The following is a 21,184-nucleotide window of genomic DNA, read 5'->3' as shown; positions in this document are numbered from 1 at the left end:
GAACTGGGGTACAGGCCAGAGATGCGGAGGGTGAGAGGCTTCACCAGAGACAGAGTGGGGAACAGAACAGGCAGATCGACGAAGTACACTGCTGAGCAGCGGGAGCAGCGGGCGGGTCAGGAGAGGTCTGCCATGCCATGTGGTCACCTCTGGGGTAGGCGGGAATCGAACTCATGAGGAAGTGGCTTTAGCTTCTCAATGCTGTGCTTTAGCCCGCCACCTGGGAGGGCCAATAAATACATCTTTTTAAAAAATCCATCAGATGTAATTTGATGACATGGCTGGGTAATAGAGATCAACTGTGTTCTTTTCCTTGGTTCTCAGTGAAGAAACCAAATCAAAGCTGATGAAGTGTTCAGAGCCATTGCCTCCCTCTCTATTTGTAGAGCTCTTACTTTGATTCTTGGTTTAGAGTATCTTCCCTAAAAGTGTATGCATATTTTATTTTAAGATTTGTTTATTTATTCATACAGACCTGGGGTTCAGGCCAGAGGTGCAGAGGGGTGAGAGGATTCACCAGAGACTGAGTGGGGAGCAGAATAGGAAGCTCAAGGAAGTACACTGCTGAGGGGAGCAGCTGGCGGGTCAAGAGAGGTCTGCTGGAGCAATGGTGATCACCTCTGAGGCTGGGGATCGAACTCCACTGAAGCTTGGCTTGCTTGCAGTGCTGTGCTTTAACCCACTATGCCACCAGAGAGGGCCTATGCTTTTTTTTTTTTTTTTTAAAGAACTATTCCTTCATTGTAGAATTTTCTTTTTTCTACTTTGCTGTTCTCTCAGTAGCCAGGGGTCCTTGAAACTTCTGCTTATGATTTTCTCTTTTTTAAAATCTCCCCCTTGACTTACCGCAAGGCATCATTATGATTAAGAAACAGGATGTGATAGTTAAGCAATCTCCACTGCAAAGATACTACTGCATATTGACATTTGTGTGACATGGCAAAAGATCCCCATTGAGTTCAAAATAAGTAACTCCAATAAGCTAATAAATGACTAAATTTTCTAGAGACTTGTTCTCTGTGTCCACTGCTCACAAGTGGTGGTATAGTCTTTTTCATTCTTTCAACTAATGTTTCATTTCCTTTACTTGCTGCTGGTGGGTGAAGACACCAGGGTCCACACCCCAAGGTTGGCCACATTTCCTTAATTGCAAAACTATTTTGAAGATGGCAGGATATTCCCTTTCTCTTCCTATTTTTTGGGTCTGAAGCTAGTTGTTTCTGGACCCCCCCCCCTTCCTGTTTTAGAAGAAGTGTTTCCTTTTTCCAAACTCCCCTTTAATTTACACTCCCTTGAACTCTTGCTGATCGATATTCCAGGCGTTTATATCTTCTATAAGATTGTCATCATTTTTACATATTTAGGAGGGTCTTTTCTCTCCCTCAGGTTTGCACTCTGTCTTTGTTGGTAAAGCCTGTTTGTAACTATAAATTAACTTTTTCGAACACAGGTCTGCAGACTCCAATTCCAGAGTTCATTGTTGATGTGGAATCAATGGATATCTTTCCAGTGGGCTGGTGTGAAGCGAATTCTTACCCTTTGACCACACCACACAAAACTGTCTGTAAGTGCCCTGTGGATTGGAGCTGAAGTGGATAACATCTGGGATTTGAGGGAATAAATAGGCAGTTTTGTAAAGATATGTATTTGTAGAAGCCAAAAACACATTTAGATGTTCCATAGAGCACCAGTATTTTCTCATCTTGGTTCCATCAAGTCTACCCAAGATGGGTATTTGGAAGCATTTCACAGGTTGGCAAACTTAAACTATAGTGATGAGACTATTAAAGGTCACATAGAGACAGTGAGAAAATGTCTAGATTTTTTCATTCCAATTTCCTATGAAATTCACTAGTTTGGTCAGAAAAAAAAGTAAGGTGAATAGTGTAATTTTGTGTTATGTCTCTGAAAAAGCTAAATTTTTCTCATCAAGTTTACCTCCAAATAATTATAACTGGTATCAATAATTTACTGATATTTTAACACTTTATCTACTCTTAGCAATAATTAATTGGTAAGATTCAACCATGTATTAAAACATCTTCTTCTGATCACAAAATACTAAATTAAAACAATGCTAATAGTTAAACAAACCAGAAAAAAAATCACACTTACACATACTTACAACATATAAAACACATACAACAGGTTTTTTTTAGCATGCTATTGCAATTATGAAGTGATAACAATTTAAATATCTTCAAACTTAATTTTTGACATTTATCCTTCCCACCTTAAGGTGTATCAAAAATGTTATTTAATATTGTGGGTCCCAAAAGATGAGGGGATTCTTAATTTTTTTGTGAACTATATTATATTCCTAATACTCTTTATAGAGTTTTTATCACTCTCTGCAGTATCCTATTATGTGCTATCTGTTTATGTAGATGCGTTGAACTTTGCTCCAAAGAAAATTCCATTCCATGGTTACTTTCCCAGCCCCTGGTGTCCAGTCCCAGATTCCGAAGGGCCCTTGCATCTATGCCTTCCTTATTAAGAGTCAGATGGGCTTTTTCTGTAGGTAGTTTCTGTAGGTAGTTAAGCGTAGAGACTCTGGATTTGAAAGGCTTCTCCTTTCTCACACTCCGGTATTCAGTGAATCTTTAAGATGCTTCTGAAATTTTGAACTTAAACTAATTGTTTCAGTTTCAAGGACATCTTGTTTTTGCCTTAAAAATACTGCCACTTTTTGGCTTTCTCTTTGCACACTGATTATGCCCTGCTCCTTACAGCTCAGCATCTCCACACCGGTTACAAAGACTGTTAAATAAGTTATTTTATTCTCATTTTCACCTTAGAGAGCACAAAGTTTATAGCATGTCATGCTTATGACTGGAATTTAATACTAAGTAAAGCTGCATGATAGATATTCATTATTTATTCTTGTTTTCATTTCTTATCAGGCATTTTGCTTTTTTACAGAGGCAAGCTCTAAACTAAACCCAATAATCTCTATCATTTTGTTAGAATTAATTTATACTTAAACATCAGGAGGTACAGAACTATGTGTCAAATTAATAGATGTCAAAAAGACTGGTCTTTGTGGTGATTCTAATCAGTGTTAATTATGTGGTAGAGATGTTTTATTTAAAAATAGTGCTAGATGCTGTCTATTGTCAATATTTGATGGGCGTATTTGCTAGGTATCAATACTCTTTTCAGTAATAAGTTATTTTAGTCTAAAACATGCCATGAACCCTAACTCTGGAGTATGTTATTTTGGTAACATTTGACTTAACATACTTTCTGGGGGGGGAAAAATATTCTGCAGAATCATACTAACTACCTTAACTTGTATTCTTGTATGTCTGCTCTTTTTCTGTCTATTAAAAACACTTTTTGAAAATAAAGTAGCCAATGCAGTGATAAACTTTAATGTGCTAAATTTTATTGAGGCCTCACTTCTGACGAATCACAGACCATTTTATTCTGGATGATACTTAAAGTTGTGACACGAATGAAGTAACTTCTCAGTATTCAAATTTTTAAGTATTCAAATTGCTACTTTAAAACAGACATCATTTCACACTAAGCTATTTTTTAAAATGACCGACTAACAAAGCCTATTTTTTTCTCTGCTTATTTTGCAGCACAAAAGAAAAGAAAGATTGCAGTTGTGCAGCCAGAGAAACAGTAAGTTTTATGGTTGTTCTTGTTTCAGTAACTACATGATATATTTTGGAGTGTCTTTGTGGAGGATGGGAAACATGGCTGTTTTATAAGAGAGTTATGTTCAATATTGAGAATGACAATAAAATATATCCATTGTGATTTATTGTGCACCTACTATGTGCAAGACCCAGGGCCTGCTTCTAAAGGGTTCATACTTCAGAGTGTAATTTCCGTTTCATCCCTTGTCAACATACCCAAAAGATAGTCCAGGCTTACAACTGGATAACAGTGCCCAGGGTGATGCAGAAGTGCCCAGTTCCTGGGCCTGGTGGCTCGGCGCTTCCCAGCACTTATTTGTAAATTAACTATTTTCTCCGGATTTTAATGACGGTTACATTAGATTCCATGTGAAAAAATTTGTGGACCCTACGCTGTTGAATACACCTCATTTACCCAGTGTTTCAGACGTGGTCTTGTGAGAAAGAGGGTGTTCAGGCAGAGGGTGTACCTGTAAGCACCTATGGTTTTAGGAAATTGTAGCTGTTGGTAACATTTCTATGTGTGAAAAAGATTGAAAATCCAGTACATGCATCTCTTGCCAACTCATTCTGTTTTCTTCATAAAAATACACTGATGGAAAGGGAATGGCAAAGCAGCACTTCATCTGCCACGAAAAGTTAAATCTAAAAAAAATAAAATAATACCTGCATTGCTGTTTGAATGGGAATAACAGTTTCGTGGGGATTTTTGGCACATTCATTGCTAAACACAGGGTATCAGGTTAGTAATTTAAACCTAATTTTACCTGGATCACTTTGGAATAGAGAGAGTAAATAATAAAGTCATAGTTCTATAACCGAATCCACATACATTTGCACTACAACTCTTAAGATGGCGTTCTCGCGGCCAGCAATTCTCCACTCTTTACGCGCACCAGCAGCTAGACAGCTTGCTAGAACAGATACTGGCCTCCTGATTCAGGTCGTCTGCAGGGGGGCCCAAGCACTTCCACATCTGACAAGTTCCTGGGTGATGCTGACTTGCCAGCTTAGGGAACCCCACTCTGGGAACCAGGCTACAGACCCCTTGAGGCTCTCTCAGAATGGTTTATTTTGAGTTGGCCTTACATTTGTCCCGGGTGGCTCCTGCACAGCCAACCTATACCCCCGTGAAGCCCAGTTCACTGTGTTTCCCTGAGCTACATTTTGCCTTTCATTTTGATTCCACAATTTTTTTTACTAAACTTGAACACAGAGTTTAGTCTTAGACGAAGCCTACTTCACTTTTTTTTTTTTTAACCATCACAATTTCTTAAGGACATTTGAGGGGTTTCCTTGAAGGTCCCTCTGTTCCTTGAAGGCAGATTCCCTGCACAGACACCAGAAATCAGAGGTCAGCAGAAAGTAGGCGGTGGTGTGAAGCCTGACTATAATTAAATGCCAGTTACTGTTTCTTCATGTCTACGTTGTAATTAAGGATATTATCACAGTTCTGCGACAAGGGGCCGACCTGGCAGCAATCTGCAGGACAAGTTAGGCAAGGGGCAGTTGCCCCACGTGCTTCATCATGTCCTTACGAGAATTTGAGAACTGCTGTTGTCTGTGAGCTCTGCTGTTCTTACTGACTTTGCTCCACATGTGATCACCCTATCTTACTGGATTCTGCTTGGCTCATGTTTTTTTATTCAGTAGTCATTTGAAGTTAGGAAAACCTTTGCAATTTACTAGTGTCTTCTAAAGTGTGTGATTTCTGATCATTTTTATTGTCTCTGTCTACAGATTGCCATCCACAGTGCCTGTTGAGAAAATACCTCATGACCTTTGCTTATTCCCTCACCTGGACACCACAGGTAAATGATGGTGCTCTGTCCTCTGCCAGCTTGTTTCTGTAGAGACATGGGTACAACTTTAGGTCATTTGGAGAACCTCCTCACTTGAACTTGTCCTCTTTTTCTCTATTGCTACTTGGCAGTTGCTCTTTTATTTTAAGTCCTCAGCTAAATTCTCTGTGTCTTTTTTTTTTTTAAGCTTCTTTGTCAGTAGCAAAAGAGTCCATGTGCTTTTGGAAATGACGAGTTTTTACTAAACTTGAATGCAGAGTTTAGTCTTAGATTAAGCCTACTTCACATTTTTTTTAACCATCACAATTTCTTAAGGACATTTGTTCTTTAGGTCATCAGCAAAAGAGTCCATGTGACTTTTGGAAATGATGAGCTGTTAGTACCATGTGGGAAAATAAGGAGTTGAAGATATCATTGCTAAAATAACATCACTTTTCTTCACATTATGCCATCTCCACTTGCATTCTTACACTAATGGTTCATACTTGAGCCCATGCAAGTTTTCTAATTGTTTCTTAAAGCCATCCATGTTGGCATAACTTACGATTAATATATAAATATAAATGTATAAAGCCCTATATCTGACAACAACCTTTGAAAACACAAATTTCAGTCACCTTTTGACCGTGAATCTGACTATAGACATATTTGTATAGCTCAGTAATATATTTGATTAAGAATTCTATTTTTGAGTCAAAGTGAAACCTGCTCTGAATTTCGGTATTCAAACCTATATGCCATGGAAAAATCCTATTAGTCAGTTATCTTTGCTGTAAAGAGAGCAGTTTTCTTAGTAGACTTACTAAAATTGTTTTTATTTTCAGAAGTATGAACTGGGTAATCCTACCCAAAAATGTCCATGTAAATGTAGCTGTAGACTTATTTTTCTTGTCTATTGTTTAGAATTAGAATGGTTTTATAGGACCATGTAAGCTACTCTTTCAAAGTATATTTTATTCTTTTGTCTTCTGCCCAGAAATGATAACATTCCTCCCTCCTACCTGTTGCTTCACAGTTGAAGTCCTGTGAAAATAAGCCTCCCAAATTCAGAGCAGTATTTGTACAGAAGCACTACTGCTCACATAACTTAGCTTATGGCAGTGGAAGGAGGAAATGAGTTTCTTAGCTGAAAAGGAAACTTATTCTGCATTTATAGGCATCAAGAATGTTTAATATATATGTTAACCTTTAGTTATTCTTTTTCCATAATCAGCTTGAGACAGAACTAGACCAAGAACGTGCTCTGTTCACTCTCCAACTTGAAAGCACTATGAAAGGAAAGTTAGATTCAAGCTCCTGTGAAGTACATTTCATGTCCATTGTTTGGAAAAACAAGTTCCTAGAGTTGGCTAGGTTGTGGGGCAATATGATGCTGCTAGAAGCATAGCGTGGGATGTTTCTCTGAGAACCCATTTGGCCTCATCTAGTAAAACAGAAACTGTAGATACCATGGCCAAGCAGTGGTCCTCCCCGTTACATATGTGTAAGAATTTCTTGTCCAGAAACAGAAGTAGATCTTCATAGTTGAATTTGTTAAATATTAAGCAATTTAAGTATTATTGCTGGTAATATTTTAAAAGTAGAAACAATGAGATTTCCATCAATACAAGGATGGAAAATCAGTATGCGATATATCTATACAATGGAAGAAATGTACAGAGCTAAAAACTGAAGGAAGGTTCAGATACATTTGCCAACTTGAAGCTCAGGGACTTTATGTTGAGCAAATAAAATGTTGTGTTTAGGAAATATTTTTAATATATCCAAAATATCATATAGTGCTTGTTAATATACATATGCAGATGTATGTAGCAGTATAGCAGATGTATGTAGTATATAGACTGGCATGGAATGGTAAATTCCAGATTCAGGCTAGTGAGGAGGGGGAGCGGGAGGGAGTTACTGGAAAAGACTAATGGGGGACTTAGCTGTGTTGCTTATGTTGCTTTTTTTTTTCCTTTAAGCTGCATGGTGATATCTTAGTTGTTATTTTGTGTGTGTGTGAACAGAAAAGTTCATTTTTAGGATAGAGAAAATAATCAGAATTGCTAAGATATTATGGCTCTAGAATATTCTGACTGTCAGGGGCAATGCTCCTCTGGGTAGTTTTGTCAGCTAAGTGGATTAAGCAATTTCTTTGTTGTTGGTTTCTAAAGCATCAGCTGTGTTGCTCTTCCCTGCAGGTACAGTCAACGGGAAATACTGCTGTCCTCAGCTTTTCATCAACCACAGGTGTTTCTCAGGCCCTTACCTCAACAAAGGCAGGATTGCAGAGCTGCCTCAGTCTGTGGGGCCCGGCAAATGCGTGCTGGTCCTTAAAGAGGTAAATCACAGTGGGTTATTTTTACAGAAGGTCAAAGGTGGAAGCACACTTTCTGAAGGCCATACAAGACATTTGTGTCCATTCATGGGGCATAGTCTAAGCACCTGCTACTTCCCAATCCTGTGAACTAGAAGCTGCTGATGCCACGATGGTGTCCCTGCCACGAAGGACACATGTGCCACGGAGGGAGGGACACTCATTCCCCTCTAATGTTGCATTAGATGTAAATAAAGTGCTTCAAGAAGGTGGGAAAGCATCCACTGTGTTCAGAGTGAGGGCTTCGGGCTTGGGGAGAGGAGTTTTTTCTGAAGAGGTGAAAGCCTGAATGGGCAGTAAGAAGGGACTTTCCAGGACAATTTAAGGTATCACACTTCTCAGCAAGGTGAAGCGTGGGGTCTTTCTTTCCCTCCCTCCTCTCCCCTCTGACCCTACGGTAATATGGCGCCTGTGCTCTCTCTGCGTAATAAATGCTCCAGAGACCCTGAGTGCTGGCCTGAGCTTCACCACAGGCTGCCTTCTGGCAAAGGTCACCCCACCATCCTTTTGATGGTGTTACTTCCCATGATGCTGCCCACCTTCAGGAGAGGACCTGCAACTGGAGGTGTAAACATCCCCCCCACCCCCACCCCCCATTCCTCCATTCCTCCATGGAGGTTTTTCTCTCCTCTGAATTCTTATAGCTTAACTCCACACAGTATTTGGAGATGGCCTGCAGTTTTGGAACCATTTCCAAATTGTCCTTGGAACTCCGACTCTGCTTTTCTGCACACATACCCTAGCTTTCTTTTAAGAAAGAGGGCACTGCATAATTTTTTCTTTATTGCTACTATAATTTCTTGAGCATAATGATCCATGTAGCTATTGAACAAATGCTTTGTTAGGCAACTTCTAGGACCAGATGCTGCATGAAGATGTGGGGTAAATAAAAGACCTGCCTTTGGCCTATTGGAGTTTCACTTTCTTGTAAAGAAAATGACATAATTCTGAACTAGATATATGGTTAGGTGTATACTCAGAACAGACCAGAGTAGAGTGCCCTGGGAGCCTGGGGGAAGAGGTGACAAATATCTGGCTGGTGACATTTGAGCTGGCTTGGGCAAGAACCTTGAAGGTACAGTAGGTCAGGCTACCAGGTGGAAATTGAAGGTGATGTTCTAGAAGGTGCACATGAACGGCCTGAGCCTGGCTGCTCGGGCCAGACATAAGTCATTGGCGTAAGAGTGTGCTGTGTTTGAAAATGAAAGAGTGTGAGGCAGGACCGAGTTGTAGAAGGCCTTTTTTGTAGAGTTCCTGCTTCCGATGGTAGGAGCCCTTGAGTGACGCTAACGCTGTCTGTCAAATCAAGGACCTCTGTCAGCTTTCATTTCACGTTGAGAATGAGACCATTGCAACAAAGCAAACACTTTTTCCCCCCAGGCTATCAATGTAGTGTTCACAGCCAAGGACTTTTCTATACGTAGAAGAATCTATTTTAGAGAGAAAGCTGGGGTTATAATGTTCTGTCAATAGGAAACAGGCTGGGCTATTGGGGGGGCTGTTTATTTGGGAGCATTTAACATATAAAATGTTTCAAAGGTGATTCCTGCCTCTCATGAGTTCTCGAATAGGTGGGTAGGATGAACCAGCAGCTAGACCACAGCAGTGTGGTAAGGGTGTCAGGGCCTGTTAGAGCCTGGAGATTACAGAGGAGGGGCCTGTGTGTGAAAAAAGAGATGATGGCCCACTTGGGCCATCAAGGGAGCCGTGGGATGAAGGGAAGAAAGACCGGCACTCCAGAAAGGCACAGCCAAGCATGGACATGGAAAGGCACAGATCTGTAGGGACAGGCTTCTCAGGGGCTTGGGTGCTGAGGAGGCCTTTCCCTTCTTCCCACCTGGCAGTAGTTAGGACCTGCCTCCCTTCAAGTGACTCACCTTGTGTCATTTTTGGGCATTGTGTTTGGGCATAGTATGGCTATTGCTCAACCTAGTGGCCAGTAGATTTAATTGATGAGAAATTTGTAGCTAAGAGCCAGTGGTGCCCATGGGGCAGGGCATGGTTCTGAAAGGCTGGCATGGATGGGTAGCACGGCCCCTGGTTAAATCCCGCTGTAAACAGGTGCAGACTAAAGTCCCTGCTACTAGCTGGGATTGAAGAGGAAGTCAAGCCAGGATTACAGGCAAGAATTGCTGTCACGATATAAAGATCCTCCCACAAGAAGTGACTGACTTAAGTCCACTGGTGTCTTCAGCCGGGGTGTGTTTGCTCCAGCAGTGTTATCTGCCTGTTTTTGTGCCCAGTTTTGTTGGAATGATTGCAGAGGGAGTTAGAAGATGATAAAAATATGGTGAAGTGACCTGTTTCTTTGAAGATGCCAGGAACATTGTTTCACATCCCTTGTTACAGTTATTGAGATGAGGCTCTGGCCACCTGCCAGCCCTGCTAACGTAGAAGATAACCTTAGGTTCAGTCCCTCTTTAGTGGTTGACTGTTTTATTTTATTACATAATACTTAAAGTCAAAAGTAGTTATCCCATATCAGTTCTCTTATAGGTGCCAGCAGCTAAGTTTAAAAGCGAGGCCAGAGCAGTTTTCTGATGACAAAACTAGTTTTTTTGCTGATGTTCAGAAAACACATGAGGCAGGAAGGGGTAACGGGGGGCAGATCCAGCAAGCATTTCAGTTCTGTGAGTGAAAGAAAAATGGAAGTTCTGCCAAGCCAATATTTATGCTAATGCTCCTCTTACAGCCCTAGAACCTCTGTATGGTTTCAAATTTCATTTACTTAACGAGAATGAGGTAATTGGCGCAAAGACAAAATACATTGGCTTTTTCGGGGCATGAGTGGTATTAGCAGTTAAAGGTTTTTATCTTTGGAAAATGTCATGGGAGAGTTGTCTTTACTCTGTCTGATCTGTTAGAAACAGATAATGCCTGTGGGTGTGGACCTGAGGTGGCCTTAGGAGAGCAGAAGTAAGGGCTGAAGAGAGATTCTGAATTATGACTATGAAGACAAACTGATAGACAAAACTTCTGGGGGAAAATGGTGGTTAATGCATGTCTCTTTCTGGACAGTGAATATTTTGAGGAGGGATTTGAAGGACTAAGAGGTTGTGACTGTCTTGATTCCAGAAAGGGGTCACCAGAGGGTGAGGTCGGTGATCTAGAAGAATCTGGAGCTAGAGCCAATCAATGTCCAGGTAAACCAGAGTCATCAAAATAAGGGAACTCAGAATGGAGCTAGTCTTGAACAGAAGGGACCCTGGAACTGTAAGTGTAGACAGTAAGAAACGGTGTTCATTATTCATCATAAATGAAACCCATAGGCTCATTCTGGCCTGACCATTGTCAACCAGACCGTCCCTTTTTGTCCCAAATCTGCCCTGTACCTGCCCCAACAATGCTAAAGTTTCCCAGTGGTCTACAAACTACAGCTCTCTGTGGTCCCCAGTAAACTTAAATTTTGAGTCTCCCACACCCCTGAGAGGATTAACATCACGTGATAAGATCCTGTTGGCCATTTGTCAAGATATTCAGGAAATTTCTGCTCAATACTTTTATAGGCACTTTCATGAATCACCAGGTGTATTACACTCACATTATGTACAGTCTAGTAACGGTGTTGTGTGCTTGTGTGTGACAGGAAGTGAGCCATCCAGTGTGAGTACCAGGAAGAGAAGAAGCAAGGGCCATCTGATGTGCTCATTTCGGTTATGTCCTGAGTGCAGCTGCTGTGTCAGACACGTGGCAAGAGTGGAGGAACACAGGCCTCATCCTGCTGCCAGACATGAGTCTGCAGACACTAGCTCAGGAAGAAATAGAGTCTGTTTTGATACAAACTGAAGGCTCTGAATTTAAAGACAACATTCTAGGGTAAAGTCCCAGGGTGGCAAACTGAGATTGGAGGGATGTCTGTGGCTTTTCGTAAACATTATTTGGCTTAATTTATTTGCCAGGGTGTAATCTATATTTAGCAAGAGAGACATCATTTGGTTGCCACCAGGGCACCATAGGATGGAGTCTGAGTGTTCACATATATTGAATGCAATTTTTATCTTCCTCAATTGACTTTTGTGGTCTTAAGAGCTCTGTAACCTCAAAAAGTGCAGAAGTAAGTGATGTAGGAACTGCATGGTGCCCTGTGATCCCTGTATAGTTCTTATCATCTATCTGAAATCCTAGCTTTTTTTTTCCCTTAAGATATATTTATCCTTACAGAACTGGGGTACAGGCTAGAGGTGTGGTGGGTGAGATGATTCACCAGAGACAGAGTGGGGAGCAGAACAAGCAGACTGACAAAGTACACTGCTGAGGAGAGCAGTGGGTGGGTCAGGAGAGGTCTGCCATGCCATGTGGGTCAGCAACTTGGACAGGGATCGAAGTCGTGCTGTAGTGGCGTCATAGAGCTTCATGATGCGGCGCTTTAACCTGTTGTGCCACTAGGGAGGGCCCCCTAGCATTTTTCAGATCCCAAGGTATGTGGTTATTCAGCAGGTGTTTACTGTCCTGGCACTGGACACTCAGCAGTGAGTAAAACACCATCTTTCCATTCACTCATTTGTGCGTTCATCCATCGCTAAGCGTTTCAGGAAGCATAACCATGTGGCAGGTGACCACGATGCTGGAAGAAGGTATCATGGTGAGATGAGTCTCCCTTTAGATGGAGGAAGAGACCTGTGTCGTGTCCCCAGAGGCTACCTCTTTTTAACCACCACACAGATGGAAATCTATGGTTGTAAGTGAGTGCTCCTGCTGACTCCTTAACAGACCTGTGAAATAGGTTTGAGCAGGAGGTTCCAGAGAAACCCTGTGAGCTCCACGAGGCTGGGGCCTTATTTGCTCACTGAGCCTCAGGATCTCTGTGGGGAGCTAGCATCATGGATGCCCTAGAGGGGACAGAAACCCCTCTACAAGCAAGTTCCCAGTGTCAGGAGTTTCACTGGGTCCTGGAAGTTTGAAATTTGGTTCTAGTAGCAACTTGGATATGTTTCCCTCCATCTCTTTGTTTTGAAAACAGTGATTATTTCTCCATGTGGGGAGTTCTGTGATGACTTGCTCGGATTGCCCCTTCACTGTAGACCTCTGAGTACTTACTCTTGGCTACCTGTCACCACCATTTTTACTTAAAAACCAGAACGCCTTCATGTGGGAAGCCAGGAGCAGCTGGCTTTTTCTATAATATGTGATAATATGCTTTTATTCTTCAAACAGTACTGTGATCATTGGTATAACACAGAGAAGGTGTTGCTGAGGCAAAGGGAACTATTTCAGGTAATAGTAGAAGACAAGTCTTACTCCACTGACATTCAGTCAACAAAAGCGAGCAAAGGTGCATGCTCAACCTCTTGACTATATTCCATTGTGTCTTTGTGCTGCTGTTCAGGTGATTCTGAACATTAGCTAGTTCATTAAGAAGAGCACACCACTCTCTCAGGTGAGTATTATCTGTAATGCATAAACTCCTGCGATACAGGAGTTACTAGTAGGGTGCCAGACAGAGTTTAGCACAACCTGCAAAGGAAAACACAAGTTTTTTTTGGTCGCTAAAGGCTTTTTTTATTTTCCCATATAGAAGACAAGATACCTTTCTTGAACATTCTCATAATACTGTAGTTTAGAGTTGTAGCAACTCCATTCTCATGAATTACATGGTGTCAGAAATTTTTAGAGTGGATCAGCCATTAATTTTTAGAAGTACAGAATAATTTTATACAAAATCAGTGCACAATTGAAATTCATTGAACATTATTTTATGTGTGTATGAAGCACCTCCATTTACAACCGGAGTTACTGTTATAGTACTGTGAACATAGCAGCCACAAAATGAAGTCTTGAGTTCTTGCTTATGTTTTGGTGGGTGTGAATAGTAAACAACTAAGCCAGTAAATAAGAAATATGTCAGGAACAGGCCAGAAAATGGGTGTGAAAGGTGTATAAAGAATGTTCAAGAGAGGCCTCCGAGATGAGACTTACTGAATAAAGAGTGGGGGTTGGGGCTGGCTGTGAGGAGCTAAAGGAGGACATTCCAGACAGCACCAGAGCAAGGCCCCGAGCAGCCAGCTCATGCTGGGCAGGTCCAGGAGCAGCTGGGCTGTGTGGCTGGCTGAATTAGAGTTGGGAATTTATAGGGGGCCAGTTTTTTCTTTTTCCCATCCTTCCCATTCTAGGGCTAGTTCTTGTAGGACCACAAGGCTAAGGGAAGGATGTAGCTTTTGCTCGAAGTGAAAGAGAAAAAGCTTTAATGAATGTTGACTATGGGATGGCCTCATCTGACTTAGGATTTTCAAAAATTGTGCTGTCTGTTACATGAAGGAGGAACTCATTAAGAGGATGCGAGAGGAAGAGGAAGACTATTAAGCAATTGCAAAAAGTCCACACTAAAAAATAAATTAAAATGGTGGGAACTTCTTCTGGGGTAGAAGTGCAATGGTGAGAAATGAACCATGAATGTAACAGATTTTATGGATATTTTCAAGGTTTGATCTTAGCTGTCAAAGAAGAAAGTTGCTGGAAAGGCTCACTGTTTGCTATTTTTGACAGATGTTTTCCCATTAAACAACCTAGTGATGATGGATCTTTCAGTCTGGAGTTTGTGAAGGTCTAGAACAGAAATATAAAATAGTAGTGTAGGGGTAGTGTTTAATGCCAGAAGTACTATGGGGGTAATGTAGGTAGAATAGGCTGAGGGGGTGAGCCTTGAGGTTCACTAGAATTTGAAGTAGGAGACATAGAAGGATCCAGAAAAAGCAGGCAGTGGCACAGGAGAGACAGGAGTCTTGGAGGCAAGAACAGAAACCATCTTCGAGGAGGGAGTATTGAAGTGGTATAAGAATGAAAATGAGAATGGCCTGTTCTTTGACAACTTGGCCAGCATGATTGTGACACCACACTAATTGTGAACATGGAAGCACCATTGGTTGGATCTCCAGAGAGGACTGAAGGAGAGAATGAAGCGGCAGTGAGTGTAGATAATTTGTAAGAATCTTACTGTAAAGTCTAGCAAGAACTGAGAGGTGGCTGAGGGAAGACAAGAGACCAAGGGGAAAAGTCATTGTTTTGTGTATTTTTTAAAAAAGATTTATTTATTTAAGCATACAAAACTGAGGTACAAGCCAGAGGTGCTGGGGCAGTGAGAGGATTCACCAGAGACAGAGTGGGGAGCAGAACAGGCAGATCGACAAAGTACACTGCTGAGGGGAATGGTGGGCAGGACAGGAGAGGTCTGCCACGCAATGTGGTCACCTCAAGGGCAGGGATTGAATTCATGTTGAAGTGGCTTTAGCTTCTCAGTGCTATGCTTTAACCTGCTGCACCACCAGGGAGGACCCTGTTTTGTGTTTTAAGATGGGAAATGTCTCACTTTCTCACCCGCAGAGGCAGGGGATGGACAAACAGTGTAATGCGCACAAATGCTTGAACACTCGTGCCAGGCCCTCTGCACTTACCAGTCAGGCCTGTGGAGGGTAACCCAAGCATCACCTCAACCTGAAGACCTTAACTCAGAGGGGAAATCACTGACAGGTTGGCAGCCACTATACTCCTTGCCTCCTCCCCTGACCCCTGGGGGGGGAAAAATGGAAAGTGTTACCAGTTAATACAGTAAGGGAAATGACCCCATAGGAGATAGAAAATGGTGGGTGGAAACTGAAGTTGTCTCAGTCTTGTCAAGCTGCTCTAATAAGACGTCACCGACTGAGTGGCTTAGATGGCAGAGGGGTATTTCTCCAATCCTGAGGGCTGACATTCCAGGTCACAGCGCCAGCATGTGCGGGTTCTGGTGAGGGTGAAGGCTCTTCTCCTGGTTTGCTGAACAGAGTCCTCTCTTGTGTCTTTACCTGGAGGTAGAGAGAAGGGGTGAAAACTCGGGCTTCTTAGAAGGACACTAATCCCATTACTGGGGCTCCGTTGCTATATCTTCATCCAAGCAATCACTGCCCAAATGTTCCACTTCCCAATACATCGGGCCGTGGAGGAAGAGTTAGTGCTTCAATGTATGAATCAAGGGAGGGGGACACAGATCAGTCCACACAATGTTAAAAGGAATATCCTGAAGAGGTCCCAGTTACGATGTTTATCTGCTGAGGGACTGTGAATTCAGAGGCACCGTGTATGGGCTTGGGGAGTAGTGAGGGGCTTGAGATTAGGTCAGACTTGGAGAAACTATGCGCCATGTAGGAATAGAATTCTGAGCTGAAAATGTGTCTGGGAGTGTTGAGTGGCAATTGAAGTGAGTAAAATACAGGCATGATGGAGTCCTACTGGTCTTCCAGGGAGAAGCGGAAAATTCCTGAAAAAGACAGCATCCTTTGAGGTGAAGGGGAGTGTGTGTGTGTGTGTGTGTGTGTGTGTGTTTTCATCAAATTGAAACAGTAAAATGGGAAGTTAGTGGCAGCGAGAAGGAGGGACTGCTACTAAGAGAGCATGGGGGTCCCCAAATCTGCTGCTGAGAGAGTGCCCCACCTCTCAGGGCAATGGGTTGCCCAGGGAAAGTCAGTCTTATACGAGTAAGAGGCTGGTTTTGGCCAAAGCAATAGAGTTGTCAACTTGGTAAAATATGTCAGAACTTTTATTATTAAAATTCTTTTAACTAACAGCAAAATGAGAGGTGGACATAGTGGTTATTGTTAGATAATATACTGGCATATATCAGATGTAGTAGAGACAGAATGAAAACACTCTTCAGAGGTAAATAACTTGAAAAATTATTTGCTTTTTGAGAGCTCATTTTGCACTTTCCTCTAGCTTCCTTAGAAGGTTATGTTTGTTCTGCAGACCATTAAAGACTGACTGCCACCTCTTCATTTCTCTGACAAACATCTCCCTTTGCTTCTGGTTTTTGGTGGCATTTACGTATGTGAGAGCTTGAGAGAAAATGCTGCCGCTGACACCTTTGGTCTGTGGGGTGTGTAGTGACAAAATTCCTGGAGAGAAACATGACTGCTCAATTCTTCTGAAAACCACTTTCCTTTTGCAAAGGAGGTAATTTGAAAACAGTTTATTGAAGTAACTTTAGTTTATACTATTGTATAGGTTTCAGGTGTACAGCATGATTGTGTGACATTTGTTTATACTATATTGTAATCTCCACCAAAAGTGTAGTTTCCATCTATCCTTGCACAACTGCCACCCTTGACTCCACTTGCCCTGAATTAACATTCTCCATCTAAATCTGGTTGTAAAAATAAAAACCCTGCCTGTCTGTTCTGGGACTCACTGGGGCTTTAGTTGTATTGATGCCAGGTGTTGAAGTCTAAATCTGTTCTCATTTTATTCCTCTTGCAGTTTTCCACATAAGAGCCCATTCATTTAGCAAAACCCAATTGCTTTTGCTGATTAAGCAAGAAAAAAGCCCTTTGATTTTATTAAAAATAATTAGCGTCACTTCATCTGATTATGAAAGTGAAAAAACAAAATCTTGACAGCAAAACAGAAAGGTCTGTTGAAGCAGAGTGAACATGTGAAGGAGAGTGCCTTTTGTTCAGGGGCCTTTTTCTCCTCAAGAGAGAATATTCTACATACTTCCCTGTGGGCTAGTCGGTCTCTTCAGCTCTACACCAGCGAGACCTCTTCCCGTGGTCAAAGTTGGGAATCTGGCTTCTTCCCATTAAGTCAGCCACTAAAACTGTGGGAATCATATTTGCATTCTCAGGAAGTGTTCTCTCATTTTAGCACTCAAATAATTTTCTTATTAAGTGGTTCCTTGCACTTTCAACATGTTATAACTAATCAGATCGCTGTGGTTGGAAATTAGCTGCATGACTTTTGGTGTTTCAGGAGTTTTCATGAAATGAAGTGAAAGTAAATATGAAATCATGGAATTACATCATCTCATGAAATGAACAGAAAATAACCCGTCAATTTATATAATCTTTTGCTCGCGGAGATTGCACAGGAGAGGAGAGGAGTTGGGGTCGGGGGAGAAGGAAAAATATGTTTCTTGAGCTGCTCCTGTGTTCCCACCATCAGGCGGTTAGTTTGCTCCTTTCTGGCTCCGGCACATACACTCCTTGTGGTCTCTTTGTTACTCTGTCTCTCCCCCCCTTCCCACAGCCCAATCCATCGCATTTTGTAAACAAACCCCTGTGTCCAGTAGACAGAGGGGGCGCGTGAGGAAATGCTGCAGAACTGGGCTGGGGTCTGCAGTGGGGTCTATGTGCCAGCTGGGCTTCATAATGAGGACACGGGTGCCTTCCCAAAGCAGCTTTGTGGACCAGTTAGAGTAGAAACCGGATTTAGAGAGGTTGATGATGTGAATAAAAGTGTAGACTTGGGAAGAAGTTTGGTTCTGAAAAGGAGGCAAGAACGTCCTGGAGATTCTAAGGCGAGTTCTTTGGTAAAGACACAGAACAAATGGATGTGTGAGTGTGTGTGTGTGTGGCGGGGGAGTTAAGAGGAGGAAGGCACACTGAGAGTTTATGGGCTGATGCGGGATGCACTGATGTTAAGACATCTACCTTTTAAACATTTTTTTTATATGCCGAGGTATTACCTTTTTTTCATCACATACTTTTTATAGCGGGAGAGTCTTTTTCTCTACTCTGTGGTTCAGTGACAGGGTCCTGCAAATGTAACTGAAAAAAGGCAGATAAACAGGAGAAAATGTTTAAATCTCATGGACAACGTTCTCACAGAAAAGAAGTGAAAAGTCCAAAGAAATCATTAGGCTGGAGCTGTTCATATATCACTTTAGCAAATGGCAGTAAAGTGCAGATGGATGACAAGACACAGGAAAAGGGGTGTGTGTTTCTTTGAGGGTTAATGGTAGGGAGGTAAAAATTGGAGGACTCTCCAATAAGGTTTGCACATATGTCCGTGCTATCTTTACATCTCCAGTGGCCAGAGTTGTGGTCCTCCTTCTGGGGTGGCAGTCAGGAGGGGTACACCCCTTATAGGAAATTGTGCCCTGTTTCTGAGTAGCAAGGGGGAGGGCCAAGTAAATTCTGCCTGTGTCTGTTATTGGTCAGTGTTCTTTAGCTCAAATGCTTCTAAACCGATGTGGCATATTTTGGGGTGGCATGCTCTGACTCCCTCCATTATGAACCAGATCAGTGACAGTACCCCCATTGTACAGAGGAGCATAGTAGATCAGGCATCTTGTCTATAAAGATTCATGGCTACTAAGGGGTGGAAATGGGATGTGAACCCAGATCTATCCAGCCACAAAGGTTATTGTTGCCTTTCTGCTGTAAGTCAGCATGGGGACTTCTGTCCAGAAGTGTGCACTCAACAAACCTTTCATGAACTCCAAGGAATCAGCTGAAGCATTGCTCTAGCATACTTTCTTCTTAAGTTACTCAAATTCCCATCACACTAGTTTACTGGGAGTAGTGTTCATTGGCTTCACTGTTAATGGGGATCTGGATCCAGGTACCCTTTTTGATTAAGAGCATAATGAACTGAATGTCTGTGTTTTGCAAGGTGCAGTTATTGAATCTAATTCCAGATAGTAACAGCAGCTATTTGCTTATTTTCACGCAGGTGACAATAATACACTAGCATCACACATACAGAAGCTATTTAGCTCACCATCCCAAAGTTTTATAGAGAGCTTGTTGAATTTGGAGACAAATGATGTGGCCTCGGGGAAAGCCGTGGGGACAATATTCAATATTGGGTGTTTTTTTACGATTTAATTACTGCCTATTTCCAGACAGAATTGAACTCTGGAAGGCCTTTTCTTTTCACAACCACAAAATGTATTTTGTGAAGCAGTGAAAAGAATCAGTTGAAATTTTATTGTCTGTTGATAAACACTTAGTGCATTATTTCAGCCAGTTCTAATTAGATTTATTTTTAAACTCAACTTCTGTAAATTGAACTGACAGTAAACAGTAAAAGTAGATGATTGTTGTAATGCCGAAAACATAAACACCAATAGCCCGGCAGTGCTGTATGGCGGGCTGTCAGTGCCTTGTCCGAACTATGTTGTCTTGAAGTGGAGTTAAGGAGCCTTTGGGACACAGCAAAACGTGCCTTGGACAAAGAGAAGACAGTTGCCATGCTGGCTGCTTAGTAGAAGTATTAAGATGGAATCCTCACTTATAATATGAGAAGACTTGGTCGTTTCTCAGCCTCAGATGGAGCTACAACTAGTTTCATTTAGGAACACATCAGAGACATGAAAACTGGCATGCAAATTGTGCAACATACTTCCCTCCTTCCTTCCCACGGATAGTGCACTGGTCTCCTCCAAAAGAAGAGTAGGTGCTTCAGCTCCAGCGACAGTGTCCTGTCGCCATAAGAGGCAGTGGTGTTTTTGTTTTAAAACCTAACTTCTCAGTGGTGAGAAGTGGTGTTTCTGTTTTTTGGTTTTTTTTTTTAAGATTTATTTATTTGTGCATACAGAACTGGGGTACAGGCCAGAGGCTCAGGAACGGCGGAAGGATTCACCAGAGACAGAGTGGGGAGCAGAACAGGCAGATCGACGAAGTACACTGTTGAGGGGAGCAGCGGGCGGGTCAGGAGAGGTCTGCCATGCCATGTGGTCGCCTCCAGGGCAGGCGGGAATCGAACTCATGCAGAAGTGGCTTTAGCTTCTCAGTGCTGTGCTTTAACCCGCTGCGCCACCAGGGAGGGCCGGTGTTTCTGTTTTAAAACCTGACAAGTGAGGTCCTCTGTGGGTGAGAGGGACTTGCAGCTGGGTGCACTGCGTTCTGTGTCTTGCTGCATGTTTATGGGGCTGGCATTAGCAGGTCCTCAACGAATCGGCATTTCATGGATAACCCCTACGTCTCTGTGCACCTCTGTGTGTTGTGTTGAGCCTTCACGAACTCTCCTCCAGTACAGCAGAACTCATGAGCATGCCAGACTCATCAGAGTGCACTGTTAGTGACAGTTTGCTTAGGGAAAGGTGTACACTCCAAGCAGTCTAAATTCCCTGGTCCTCTCATTCTGGAAGATGAACAGGAACATAGTATCTCCCTAGAGCATGCAGATGGGCACCCCATAATGGAAATGTCCAGGCCTTTTGGGAATGGCATAATAGGTAGTGATAAAATGCTTGTTTTCTTGGACTTGGGACTTGAGCGTCCAGGGGTCATTAGAGGAATATGACATTGAATGGCGCTGGACTATCTTTTCACAAATTTCTGAGTTTGTGGGACAAGCCCACAGCCATTGACCCTCAAATTAAGCCAGCTACACATAAGTTTGATGTAAGTTTTCTGAGTATGTTCAGAAGTGGTGGCACAAACCTGCTGTCTCGATTCTTGTGATTCCTTCTGAAATTTAGTTTTTTAGAATAAGATAAAATTTTCAGTAGTGAATCCCATAAAATATAATCTTGTTGAAGAATAATCAGTGACTCTTTACAGAAGATGATTTTGTTTTTCTGCAATTAGAAATGTTAGTGGAATCAGCAGCCCCCCCCCAGCAGTTCCTGCTCCCCCAGCCAAAGGGGTGAATTTCACCCCTCACCCTTGTCCCTTGAT

General features: G+C 42.2%; 1 protein-coding gene across 1 annotated transcript in view; it reads left to right on the top strand.

Moving 5' to 3' along the window:
* SFMBT2 (Scm-like with four mbt domains 2) overlaps positions 1 to 21,184 on the top strand; it is a 166,769-nt gene that overhangs the window by 123,459 nt on the left and 22,126 nt on the right. The window contains exons 11-14 of the mRNA XM_004691230.2: positions 1,451 to 1,564; positions 3,591 to 3,633; positions 5,391 to 5,461; positions 7,636 to 7,775. Coding sequence (XP_004691287.1) covers positions 1,451 to 1,564; positions 3,591 to 3,633; positions 5,391 to 5,461; positions 7,636 to 7,775 — 368 coding nt within the window. The remainder of the gene's footprint in view (positions 1 to 1,450; positions 1,565 to 3,590; positions 3,634 to 5,390; positions 5,462 to 7,635; positions 7,776 to 21,184) is intronic.

Source organism: Condylura cristata, unplaced genomic scaffold (genome assembly GCF_000260355.1).
Source record: "Condylura cristata isolate star-nosed mole 26May11 unplaced genomic scaffold, ConCri1.0 scaffold00030, whole genome shotgun sequence".
NCBI classification, from domain to species: Eukaryota; Metazoa; Chordata; class Mammalia; order Eulipotyphla; family Talpidae; genus Condylura; species Condylura cristata.
Note: the sequence above shows the minus strand (reverse complement) of the source record. Positions and strands in the feature narration are given on the sequence as shown.